The sequence below is a fragment of the Trichoplusia ni genome, chromosome 1, assembly GCF_003590095.1.
Source record: "Trichoplusia ni isolate ovarian cell line Hi5 chromosome 1, tn1, whole genome shotgun sequence".
NCBI classification, from domain to species: Eukaryota; Metazoa; Arthropoda; class Insecta; order Lepidoptera; family Noctuidae; genus Trichoplusia; species Trichoplusia ni.
The window spans coordinates 9387092-9400550 of NC_039478.1; the positions used below are offsets into that span (position 1 = coordinate 9387092).

The 13459-nt window shown below is 36.9% G+C and overlaps 2 protein-coding genes across 2 annotated transcripts; one reads left to right on the plus strand and one right to left on the minus strand.

Moving 5' to 3' along the window:
• The first annotated feature begins 224 nt into the window (after positions 1 to 224).
• On the plus strand, positions 225 to 8778 carry LOC113493710. The gene is made up of 12 exons (XM_026871706.1): positions 225 to 420; positions 1088 to 1422; positions 2080 to 2245; positions 2611 to 2807; positions 3847 to 3985; positions 4397 to 4524; positions 4910 to 5153; positions 5648 to 5935; positions 6918 to 7057; positions 7513 to 7654; positions 7986 to 8119; positions 8602 to 8778. The coding sequence occupies exons 1-12, from the start codon at positions 324 to 326 to the stop codon at positions 8734 to 8736; spliced, it is 2145 nt and encodes a 714-aa protein (XP_026727507.1). The 5' UTR covers positions 225 to 323; the 3' UTR covers positions 8737 to 8778.
• Positions 8779 to 9686: 908 nt separating this feature from the next.
• Positions 9687 to 13298, minus strand: LOC113493719 (low choriolytic enzyme-like). Its single transcript, XM_026871716.1, has 6 exons — positions 13040 to 13298; positions 12421 to 12519; positions 11794 to 11978; positions 11396 to 11534; positions 10572 to 10705; positions 9687 to 10143 (listed from the first exon to the last, which is right to left on the minus strand). The coding sequence occupies exons 1-6, from the start codon at positions 13167 to 13169 to the stop codon at positions 9709 to 9711; spliced, it is 1122 nt and encodes a 373-aa protein (XP_026727517.1). The 5' UTR covers positions 13170 to 13298; the 3' UTR covers positions 9687 to 9708.
• Between the last annotated feature and the right edge of the window lie 161 nt (positions 13299 to 13459).

Sequence of the window (13459 nt, forward strand, 5' to 3'; positions counted from 1 at the left end):
AGCGATATAGATGTTTAAGTTTTTTTTCTGTCGCTTGTACAAGACAGCTGGCCTATGCGAAAGGGCCTTTATTGTGTACCGTAATACAATAGAGGTTGTAGTTCATAGGTCCCACACCTTTTGTATTCTGCAAGTACTTTTTAAACATAAGTACGTTTACTACTAGCTGTTTGTAATAAGAAAAAATCGATTTAAATTTATTATGGTTTGTACAAAAAGTTTTTACACTTTAGCAAAATTGGATTAAGTCATAAAATGTAAGTGGATTTCCATATCGCTTTAATGTTTGTTATGTGGCGAATGTTTGAAATAAATAAATAATAATGTTTTATTTGTTCCAATTGATTTCGTTGTTTCATTTAAATTACATTTTAGTAGAATGTTCGATATCTACTGTACCTGAATTGATTGTCAGAAATGGTAAGTAATCAGTACTAATATTCTTAAAATACTTGTTATTTGTACAAGAAGAATTAATTAAAGTAAAATTTGTAAACAAATGTTTAAATGAATAACCGTGTTTACCTTAATATTATTCCGTTTGGATAATTTGATGTTATAGCGGCAACAGAAATACTAACTTAAAACTAGGTAGTTCAACTACCTACTTTTAACAGTTCATGAGATACAGCGGTGACGAACGGGCGAACGGTTAGACGACGAAGTCCTAAAAATAGGGTGTTCGCTTTTACCCCTTGGGTACAACACTAGAACCATACTTTGAAGCTTCATTTTCAATAACAGTAAATGAAAAAAATAATTAAGCAATTACAAATAATTATCAGCTGAAGGGCCCTAGAATAACCTCCAAAAGCAATTTTATTGCAGTTGTGTAAGCGTGTTAGCACACTTAACGGGTAGAGCAGCATCTCTCTTCCACCACTACAATACTATAACTTTATAAAATGATGGCCCCTAATTACTTCGAGATACATATCATTCAACGCAAAAAGCTCCATCACCCTCTCTAGCTGTAAATACCAATAACACTTCAAATCGAAATCGATCGTCTTCGATCGTTTTTACCACAAATGTATTACTAACTCTTGGACTATAATAACAGACCTTAATGTATTAATAATTGCAGTCGACACAAAAGTAATACAACAAAAACGACAAGATACCCTCGATATGTGCCGGATCTTCGAGGCCGAATCCAAAAAGACTGTCTTCAAAAATTTAGAAAATGGCGACATTGATAAAACAGTACTCAATAAATACAGCAAATCGAAGAAGTATAAGAGATCGAAAAGAGACATTGGAAGGATGAGTGCTGTCAATCCAAGCCTGAATGCAGCAGATGAGAGAAGAGTGGAGAATATCGTTGACAAATTATACGATGATCTTTTCGAAAAGGGTCAGGATATCCCTTACAGAAGGAAACAGTTTCCGAAATCTGTAGTTAAGAGTAATGCAACTAATGTAAGTAAGAATATTGCAGAAGAAAATCTAATAAAACTCTAATTAAAGAATCGTGTTTTTGGGCTCTAATCATGCTAAAGGACTTAGCCTTGAAAGTTCTAACTGGCATTAATAACTGGCATAATTGGATGAAAAAAATAGACGACCACTTCTTAAGGCAAAAACCCCAAATAAAACAGCTTAAGAGTCAGTCTACCTTGGTTGTTTTGATATAAAAGTAAACTGTAGTCCAAGTGTTCCCGATAACCGAATATGCTTAAAGTGACATGTAGAAATATAGCTACAAGCAATATTCGTCAAGTAATCATTGTAAAATATTGTCAAACTTTCCTACAAAGATTTACGACATTATATTTTTTGTATTTAAAATATTTTTAAACGTTTAAGAAACACGGCATTCTTTCATAGTGATTCATTTTTACAATATTTTTAATGTCAGTAGGAGTAGACCAATCTTCGAATATGCTATCTTGAAATATAACTAGTATTTGAATCATCTGCCATTAACAATGGCGGCAGATGATGACCGCGAATGCTATCTTAAAAATGCATTTTTACCATGACACAACAGAGTGATATTTCTTCTAATAAAATAAAATCTAGTTAGTCTCCTATCGAACTTAATTATATTTTTTGGAAATTTATCTGACTATACAGTTATCAGCTAACGAGACTGGTCGGCGATTTAACTTCAAGCCTGCGATTCTCGAAGGTCCAACTTCACCTAGGACCGTCTATATGAATGATGGTGATGAAGTAAAAACGAAGACTGCACGGTTCAAGCACGGCATCGTCCCTTATTTCATCGACTCTAAAACATATGGTAAACTTATATCATCATAATCATCAGCCCATATTCGTCCACAGCTGGATATAGGCCTCAAAATTGCACGCCATCGAAATCTATTTTCGGCTGCTTCCATTTAAACGTGTATATAATCTAAATATTGAAATATCGTCATTGTTAATAGAATGCCGGTCAGAGTCCAGCAGGAGCCGGAAAACCCTTAAAGAATGTATATGCAAAATAAAAAACAAACTTGCAATCAAAAATTTCACCCGTTAACCATTTTTTAACCACCTTTTCCGGATTTCTCGGACTCCTTTCTTCTTTGAGTTCGGAATAGTAGCAAATATAAACACATGGATTCACAAATCAATTTTGAATTTTACCCACTTCTTCCCCAGACACCCATCTCGCTGACACAATAATGAAAGCTTTCGAGTACTTCGAGAAGGCGACTTGCATCAGACTCCAGCGACTTCGAGAGAGGCCCACAGACCTTCAGTCTTTGAGGAACGTCGTCTGGCTGTACATCACGAACCCCTCTGGTATCAGGCAATGCGTGCACAGTAATGATAGGGTCGAAATAAAAGGGGTGCAGGTGAGACCTCTTTCCTCTTCTTCCTGTAAAAACTGCAAAATTTTTACAAAAATATTTTTCCGCTTTCACAACGCCATCTAGTCTCAAACTAAGGAAAGCTTTTTATGTGAGCACGAGACAACTGTTAAACGTACTTATATAATTTCTTAATTCACACATATTATAAATAAATTACACCCAGAGATACAGAACAAATAATTAATCAATCTCATTACACAAACAATTGATCTGCGTGGAAACCGAAACCACAACGTCCGGTATAGCAGGCAGGAAAGCCATTTTAGATCAATACGCCAGTCAAATAGACAGATATGACACAATTGATAGAAAGAGTGGGCTTCTTGAATAATTGTTCGGTGTTTATAACGTCTATAAAAGCTATGCATATTGCATAATGCAGCTATACAAAAAAAATGAAAAGTCAAGTCAAAGTCAGACATGTATGTAGGTACTTTTCTCATTGACATATTTGATAATTTTCCATCATCTTTAAGATTTGTCATTTGTTTAGGCTACGAATGTTATCTTATGACAACAACGCTAATGGCACACACTTAAGTAAAAACGAAGAGCAATATATTAATTTATCACATTAGAACCTTCAAAATTAATAAAATAATACACTACAGTATGTATGAAAAACCCTGTCTGATCCCTGAAAGTCATATGAGTGACTTACCAGACGTGCTAAAAACATATGTTGGAAAATAACAATTTCTTCATGTGTGATCAACGAATACTTGTCCTGAGTCTGGTTGCCCTTGTACGAATGATGTAGACGTTAAAATAAGGTAGTGCGAGAGACATTTTGTTAAAAAGGAGCAGCACAGCATTAACGACAAATGTTACCGTGATTTTTCCGAAATTTCCCTAAACTAAAAAATATCGGGGGGAAATTCTTTGTTTTTTTTTTCATTACATAATCACAAAAACATAATAAGTACAGATGTTTTAATACATACTGATTACCAACCCCCCTCCCCCTCCCTCAGTAATAAAAGAAGGATGCTATCAAATAATTTTATTGTTGTCGTGACAGATGATTGTCTTCGGCTACGACTGCATGACTCTTGGTGATATAACGCATGAGGTGATGCACGTGCTTGGCTTCTCACATGAGCACGTGCGCCCCGACAGGGACCAGTACATCACTATCCTATGGGATAATATTAAACCAGGTAATACAACCTTCATATTGACAATTTCCCTTAAATTAATCGATTTAAAAAGTCACAAAAACGAGGGTATTATACCCTCGTTGTTGTGTCACTCCATTAACATTTTATCAAAATCGGTCCGGGAGTTATTGTAGTTGTAAATTGCATTGTCAACGGCTTTGAACCTACCCTGAAATTTTCAGCCTGGTAGCTTATAGCGTTACTGGACTATTTAAAAATTGATATTTTTTTATGTTCCTCTTGACCTTTTTAAATTTTAAATTTACCAATCAGCCGTACACAATTACAAAAGATTTTACAGGTTATCTGATGATTACCTTTAGGTTAAATCGCCTTCTAAACTTTTTATGCAGCCGTTCATTACGGAAATCCTGAAAATGTATCTTCACCAGTACTTCTTTCGTTTGTTAGGATATAGGAAGTACTTTGAAATCCAGAAGGAGCCCGTCGTTCAGAACTTGCCGTACGACTACGCAAGCGTGCTGCACTACCCACCGAGAGCCTTCTCTAGAAACGGACAAGTCACTATATTGACTGAGGTATGAAACACTATACAAAAGCACATACAAAGAACTTGGGTTAAGGACTTAGGCTATGGGTCCAGAAAGCGAGAGATACCTTGAAGCCTGACGATTTCTGTCTCCATACGACTTCCGAAAATATTCATAGAGAGAAATCGTTAAGTATCGGAGGTTTGTTTTGCTACGAGTACGAAAGAGACAGAAGAGGTTAGCTATCGGCGACTTTCTTTTATATAGCCTGTTTCAAATCCCATTGGTAGACCGAGGCCTCCCCTTTCTCTTCCAACCTCTTCATCCTTTGCGAAAATCGCCCATATCGGCGACTCATATCGTCAATATTATTTTGTAAATATTTATCATAAAAAACATTTTTATCATTTTAACATTTACTATTGATCCCTAGCCCGGTATTAAAGTCGGTCAACGTGAAGGCCTAAGCGAAATGGACGTTGAAAAAATCGGAGCTCTATACTCGACTGAATGCGTCCAACGCAATAGAGAGTACCTTCTGAAGACCTGCCCGAGTGTGGTGAAGGCTGACCTGAGCCCGCCATCTGTGACCCAGCAGGAGATCGAAGACTACTTCGAAGACAGATTGTGGCCATTTGGCGTTGTTAACTATAGATTTAAAGATATTATGGAATTTTGTAAGTATTTTTTTGATAAATGTGAATAGCAACCTCTTTTGATTAAGTTTCTTAAAAACTGAATATATTAATTTAATACAGTAAATAACACTAATTCAGGTATCACTCTTTTAACTGGTAGATTACAATGGAAAGTACCCGCAGACTTTACGTATGCCTAATTACTCTGACAGCGTAGAAGAAACAGCAACAAATTCCACAGCAACACGCTGACTTTCCATAACAAATAGTCACTAATATTGCTGTCATTGCAGAAGCGATACAGCGAGACACTGCCCATAGCAGCGTCTTCCTTCAACACCTCATTGTTCCCCCCTTTTTTTGGTAAGGCGGGGGAATCCTCATGGACACCCACTCCCTCGGGGGAGGACTTGGGTCGTGTCAGACTTTTACTGACTAAACCTGAACCGCCGTGCTACGTCGTCCGCGTTTTTGTGTCGGTGTATGGCAATGCGTTGCAATCCTTCATACATCATTGTTCCCCCCTGTTTCAGCAACCGAAGAAATGGATAACATTAAAACAGTAATACGGCACATAGAAAAAGAAACATGTATAGAGTTCCGAGACCTCACAGTGGTCCATAAACCTGGAGAAACCAGTACCGAAACAGAGTCCTCACCAGAAGTAAGAGACAATTTCGTACAAATAGGTATGTGGCCAAATGAAACAAAAAAACAACTACCAAACTTCACGAGCACTGAACTGGATGAAGAAACTAATCTTAGAAGTAATCGATACAGCGGGGTTAATGTCACCTTCTTACGCAGCACTGCTAATCAAGGTAAGATTTTTTTTTTAAACCGACTTTACAAAATGTCTCTTAATGTAGAAAATATTTACCAAAATAATATTTTTCTAACAATCAGACTAACATAAAACAAGTTACTCTAAGGGGTTCCTATAAATAGGCTTTCTAAAGAAAATGGTCACCCATCAAATTTGACAGGGCCAACCGTTACTTTATTTATTACAATAGAAATACATTATCAGTAAAAATCACGCCTGTCTAGCTATAACTGGTCATGAAATACAGCCTCGTGACAAATGGACAGACAATGTAGCCATATAGGCAATAGGCAATAGCTGTTCAAATAAAATCATGAACCAAAACTGAAATCGAAAATTCATGATTTGGCTCAGAAAGCGTTAGGAATAGCGTGTGTAGTATTTGTTACGAAACCGTCAATCTGATGCAACAGCGAGTTGTACGCATGCGATGAAAAGAAAGTTAACGTTCTATATTTGATTAAATTACGCCTTTTTACGCTTCGCTGTTTAATCTATGATGAGGCTATTACAGCTATGTTTAGAAAAAAGACTAATTATTGTTTTAGAAAACATGGTTATTCATTATTAAAGATACTAACTTTAAAAACTCTTAATCAAAATCATTTTGTTTTATTTCAATTAGGCCGTTTTCCACGCACTTTCATAACGTTACAATATTGATTCTAGATGACATTCTTATGGGGAAGAACCGGCAAGAAAGTCCATAAATTAATTATCTATTGATGTAGTTAGCCAGTGATTGGAATACATCGAACGATCATTCCACATTTGCAAAGCTTGACCAACTCGCGATCCACTAATGAGTTCATTGCTCAAACCGTTATTATAAAGAATCATAATAACCCATTGATTTTAATCAATTTTGTCAGTCTGGTCTTGTAATAGTAATAGTAAGCTGCCCAGCCGAGCTGGATCGTTCTACTGACTTCTTTCTCGAAGTTGGACTTACCTAATAAAATCATTACCTTCCATAGACTCAAAACCAAAAAAGAACGTGACCAAGAAGACCCCGCCTTTACCTTCCAGAAGACACGCTGACAACGTCTTAGTCCTGGCCCGCTCAGCGATACCTGGCTGCATATGCCCACGTACTGGCCACCCTGATGGCAGATACGTAAGATATATTTACTTGTTAAAAGCTCCAAGGTTCAATCATAAATTTGTTATTACTTATTCAGGCAATCCCGATAAAGACGTGAGTAAAACGCTGCATGAGCTGCATCATTTAATACTGAAGCATTCTCACGAAAATTACAACAAACATCTTATTTAAAGTTGGCACAATGTCCAATAAAACTATTTGCAGACTTGTCAGTTGGATCTCTTTAAAGTAAAATTTCATAGATTTCGAAATACCTAAATAAATTGCTATCAGAGGCTATTCTAGGGAATCGTTTGGAGCCTGACTGACTCACTGACTGGAGACACATGACTCATCTCAATTTACAACAGCTCAATTCGAGCCAACACATCGTACCATAAACAGCAGAAGATATTTATAGTTGCTGTTTAAACTACATCGAGAATTAAACTTCAAAATTTTAAATTCTAACAGTACTAAACTTCCAGGTCCTGCGAATTAACGCTGACTGCTTCAACTCGGTCAATGATCTCCTACACCTGTTCGTACACATCCTTGGTCTGGACCACCAACATAACATGCATGACAGAGACTCATATCTGCATATAGTATGGGAACAACTCACTGAAGGTAAAGTTTCTGCGGACATTTTTTAACACTGAATGACTGAGAATCTAATTTTTTTTGTAAATCAATAACGAATGAAATTTCTATGGGAATAAATTACAGCCAATTCGTGTTAAATGAAAGAAGAATCGACCAAATCGGTACAGCATGTCTAAAGCTCTGAGACGACAAAAAATTCAAACGAATGTGGAATCTCCTATCAGCCAGAAGGCACAAGTTCCGCGATTCGTCTGAAGAGTTTCTTTGCTATTATTTGTATTGAATTACATAATGTCGACTTTATATATGTGTTTTAGTTAGAAATCGTTTTCCATTCGGCCGTTCATGTAAACAGGTGTAATGAAGGATATGAAGCAGAAGCTACCACCAGCCGCCTCCGTGGGCTTCGCGTATGACTACCAGAGCGTGATGCACTACCCCTGGCTCCAGATCAAGAACGGACGCACTAACATCATGTACCCGATATGGGTAAGGATGGAACCATAACGTTTATTGAACTAGGACTAGGGGGAAAAATTTGTCGATTTGTCATAAAGCACCGTGTGAAAAATATCGTTCAGGATATTATAATCATTTATTTCGATATGACAACTAGGGGCGATGTCTGAATCCTTGATAGGAGTAAAAATAAATAAGGATCATATTCGATTCTGGACCTGATATTGGTGATATTCTTCATATCCTATCGTTTATGTGCAACCTGGCAACCTGGCGTCAGAGTTTAGGTTAAACACATGCAATAACCTTATGGACTTTAGATTGATTAGATTTTAATTGTTCCCGTTTTTGTTTCCTTAATCGTTTTACCGCAAATTAAAAACCATTGATTTGGCAGTCCAACGAATAAAGCACAAGACTATCACTGCTTAACACATCAAAGTATGACTTTTAACGTAAGGTCCTTGAATACATATTATGTAGTAAACATTAACTAATTAATCCTGTTACAGAATGACGGTTGGGCTATGGGACATTGGCAAGGATTAAGTTCCGTTGACGTACAAAAGCTGAATATGCTCTACTTCAAGCAGTGCGTCGAGAGGAAGCAGCAAGCCATGGAGGCAGAAACCCTTAGACGTGGATAAATATATATTTCTAAAATACTCTTATTTATTTACCTACCTGAATAGTTATCTATCTAATATATAAAATTCCCGTGTCACGATGTGAGTTACCGTACTCCTCCGAAAACGTTCGAGCGATTTTTATGAAATTTTGTATACATATTGGGTAGGTCTGAGAATAGAACGACATCTATTTTTCATACCCCTAAATGATAAGGGTTGCTCACACTAAAAAAAATATATTTTATTTTATGGACGAAATTGTTTGTTTTTTTAACTGTGGTATTAAAAATATATACAACTCGAAAAAAATATTCGGCAAAACAACGTTTGCTGGGTCAGCTAGTGTTTTTATAACTAACATGAGCATGATTCATCATTAAATGATGCATTGGTTTGCACATGCGTATTTATCGGGATTGCTCGACTAGTTTCATATGGTTAGGTTAGTTCTGGAAATGTGCAGCAAAATACCAGCTCAAGTGCAATATTTTGACATAGCTAACGTTACTGGAAATAGACGAAGAGGTTGAAGTCACGAGATTCATCGAAACAAAAAAAATACGCTCGAATGTATGGAAAATACATGTCATTTCAATGAGTCACGTGACTTTGACCTGTCATCTCCATAAATTCAATTGTTTTCTAGTGACATTAACAATTGTAGAAATGTCCTTGGCTTGGTCTTAGACGACGCTATTATCCTACAATGTAGGGTGATCGGGACTAGGAAATGACGGAATAGAGCATGCGTGGTTTTAATCGGTAGAAGTATAGCACGTACAATCGTCTTCAAGGCAGCAAAGGTCTTTCAGGATTTTGCTTTCACCAAAAATATTTAAGTCAGGAAAATGGATTACATCTTTAGATTAATTTATTCTTTATTTGAAGGGACGAAAGAAGAACGTAAATAACTCAGCAGATTTGTTACCTTTCAGGAGGAGGGTGTTTTAAAAATAATAATCACAAAATACTTTTATAAATTTTATTTAATTACCAGGGTTGTAAGCTCCTAGTAACACGAGGTTCAGGAAATGTTAATGCCGTAAAATTTCGGTTTGTCAATGGCCGTTCTTTGAATAAAGTAATGTTTCTCCTTTCCATTTCATTCTTGAACTTATGTGGTTTGTGTCCTATCTTATGTTTCGGTTTAATGAGCATCGGTTGACTTAATTTGGATTCTAAAGAATGTCCAACGTCTCCATTTTCTTCGTGATCGTCCTGTTCTTCTTCCTCTTGTTCCTCTTGGTTATTATTATTTAGAGGAAGATATGGTTTTTCGTTGTCAGAATTCTGTAGAACATTCTCACAAGTTTTGACAAGGTTTCCGACTTTACGTCTGTTGCATTCGTGACCGAAGGCTAGACGAAGCTTCATGATATCCAGTTGGGACAACTTCTCAGCAGGGCTTATTAGTAAGCCGGATATCTGGACAGGTATACACAGTTAGACAATAAATAGGAGTTTACTTAACAATATAAGAGACGCTATAGATCAGATAACAACAAATTTAGATCATATTACTAAATATCTAAAATGAATCTAGGGTCAATAATACTTGGTGTAATTTCTTAGCAGCTTACTAACATTCAAGTAGATTCTAGGCAAGCAAACTAGCAAACTACTTCTAGCAAACTGTGGACACTTAGTCCACAGTTTTGCGTTTTGCGTTTTGCGTTTGCGCGTAATGCTACTGGCAGCTAACAGTCTGCCTACTGGGGACTCTGCCTTATTCGATACGCATGATATTCAGAGCCATCCTACGCAGGGATCGTAGTACTTCGCGCACTAGGTTCTACGTAATGGCCTACACCACTCGACTTTCTGTTCATTGCACCATATTGCTCTATATTTACCAAAGGCGCTATGGTAGCTCCTCCATTGCTGCTGTAAGCTCTGTCATGGAAATGCATGATGCTCAGCGTGTCGTACTCCACCATCATTTTATGGGGCTGCTCGTCTGTACTGATTCGAAATAGGGGGCGGTATCCTGAAGTTTCAACAAAAAAAGACATTTGAATAGGTCGTAGAAACAGCAGAGATGATAGAGTACACCAGTAGTGCACAGTCGTACACACTTAGGACCATAATAACCTTAATATATTCTAAACACTAATTATAAGCTCTGTAACTTAAGATTCGATAAGAATAAATCGAATAATGGATCGGGTCGAGACTTTCATGGCAATTTTTAGAACAAAGGAGGTCTGATATTCAATGGCAAAAACTCGAAATGTAATTCTCAATTCTTTTTATACACCTTCTTCTTGTTATTTCTGCTTCACCCTATGGTGAGCTGCACTGAACTAGTAGAGGATTTCTTAGGCATTCATTCCGCCGTAATAATTTGTTCCTCAGCTTTATCAGCCTAGCCCTTACCCAATTATATTGGATCGGCTTCCACCGTATGCAGGTAAGTACCAGTGTTTTAAAAGAAGAGACTGTCTATCGAACCTCCTGAACCCAGTAATCTGGAAAACACAATACCCCTAAGTAAGACTGGCTTTCAAACTTTCTACCTTCTACTGTCAAAAATGTATAAAAGGAAAGAAAATGGTCCCACGACTGCACGGGGGGCATAAAATAGGTATAAAAACTATCCTATATGATTATTTTGGTTATAAACTATCCTCCTCCTGTATAAGAAGCATAAATAAAAATAAAAGTACAAAGCTCTCACTTGGCTGTATGTTCTGCCACAGAATCCTAACGTACATGTCTCGCTGTGGATGAGTGACCTCGTCGTTAAAGCCGAGGACGTGGAACAAGGCGTGGATGATGTCGCGTCGCTTCAAACAATCGTAGCCCAGGATTAGCAGCTGAAAGAGGATATAGTAAAGCCCAACTTACAACATATCATACTAAACAACAATGGCCTCTTTCAAGATGCATTATGAAACCACACAACGCAATTGGATGAAACTGTGTCTAGATTTCATCCAATTGCCGATCCAGAAAAAACTTTTTCCTTTCTTTTTTATTACTCGACCACCAATTTTTTTTTCCTCTTTTCTCCACATCTCCCACAGTGGCCTAACTTATGAAAGGTGTGCAAGAAATGAAACAAAAGTATGTTACCACGTTTCCTTTTGATCCCACGAAGGTTGTGTGCCTACAATCTCTCTCGCTTTCAGGATTGGTAATATACAGCCACTTGAATCCAGCGAACTCTGGGGGCATCATCGGTATCTCCTTAAACATGATGCAGGAGAGACTCTCGATAGTATTCATAGCCATGCGGATTCGGGTTGTGATTACGTCATCTGGTAACAGATTAATGCTTATTTAGATAGAAGAAGGGAAGGCTGATGAATGAACCAAGAGTAGATAAGGTGACTGAGGAATGGTCTACGTTGTGTGATGCTTCGTCGTTCTAACACTTTTTTTTTTCTTTGGTTTTAAAGTGAGTACTTGCCGAATCCATTAAATGAGCCCAATCTTGATACTGTTTCGTTTTTTTATAAACAATTTCGTGTAGCGACCTTTTAGCTCCAGCATCAAATCAGCTCCATGTCATCATACATGCATGTATAATTTCAGCCTAATTGATAGCCGAAAAATTAGTCATATTTGACTTGCAAGATATGATTGCAGACAAAGAGACAGAACAGAATGGGGGAAAACGTGGGAGTCTGTACGGCTATAGATTAGTTCCGAGGTATAATAGACTAGGCAAAATTAAAAAATATACATATAACATATTACCATAAGACTTTGGATCTACGTAGTAAGGCACGATCCCCTGCGGCCAGTCGACCTGGGCCGGATGCATCACTTCCTCTTTCTTTCCAATATGTTCTTTACCTATGAACCAGTAAGGTAAACGAGTTAATTTACTCCATAATAATTAGAAAGGTCGTATCTTAAGGCTTGCTGCAAGCCTGTTTGGTAAAAAATACGGTCCATAATGGCCCATTTAGACGATGCGAGGAATGTAGTGCAAGTTGTAATACATTGTGCAACCGCGCAGCTCCCGTATCTAAGGTGACATATAATCGTCAGCAATGTATTACTGATTGCACAGTATTTCTTGCAACGTCTAAATCGGCCTTAAGGAAGAGTTATTATATCAAGTAAAGAGTACCTGGGACCTACAGAAAACTAAGAAACTAGTGTCTGCAGTTAGCGGAAGCGCAGGCTTTGACTGATTCTCCAAAGAAAAAAACGTATTACTATAGAAAAGTTCACTAAGCGCACCTTCTGTATGTGTCATTGTCATAAAAGCAAACAGAAAAAGAGAGCTGGATTTTAATGTTTTTTTAAGGACTTTGTTTTTTTCAATTACTGATAAGTCTTCTAAAAGACAAAAAAAATGCCTTAGTACCTTTTGCAAGTTCTTCTGCCTTGTCATCGTCATGTTCATCAGACTTAGATGTAAACTGTGTATTCTCAAAACCGTAACCTCCATTAATACCAAAAAATAATATAAAACAGAAAGTACAATTTAAAATCATTACACCGAAATTGGTGTTTATAAAATCCTGTTCTTAAATTTAATTGAACCACCATCAATTTCACATGCTAGGATGGTTGTGAAATTTTTAATATATTTGTTTTATAGTGGATCGTAAACCGACCCAATAAAGCTTACTCATCGTAAGTATGAACTATAAAGTTCTCGATTACCTACTCACTAAAAAACCGATTGAATAATAAGAATTCGTAGTTTTCTAAAATTAATTTTATATACCTACTTATTGAAAGTAACTTTGAAAACTTTTAAAAGTCTTTCAGTAGAAGAAAG

Excerpts from the sequence above, each read along its gene's own strand:
- LOC113493710 (XM_026871706.1), top strand. The coding sequence starts at position 324 with ATGTTTTATTTGTTCCAATTGATTTCGTTGTTTCATTTAAATTACATT. Across the intron at positions 421-1,087 it reads TGAATTGATTGTCAGAAATG|TCGACACAAAAGTAATACAA; the intron begins GTAAGTAATCAG and ends TAATAATTGCAG. Across the intron at positions 5,936-6,917 it reads ACGCAGCACTGCTAATCAAG|ACTCAAAACCAAAAAAGAAC; the intron begins GTAAGATTTTTT and ends TACCTTCCATAG.
- LOC113493719 (XM_026871716.1), bottom strand. The coding sequence starts at position 13,169 with ATGATTTTAAATTGTACTTTCTGTTTTATATTATTTTTTGGTATTAAT. Across the intron at positions 12,520-13,039 it reads GGCAGAAGAACTTGCAAAAG|GTAAAGAACATATTGGAAAG; the intron begins GTACTAAGGCAT and ends ACTGGTTCATAG. Across the intron at positions 10,706-11,395 it reads GTGGCAGAACATACAGCCAA|GATACCGCCCCCTATTTCGA; the intron begins GTGAGAGCTTTG and ends TTGAAACTTCAG.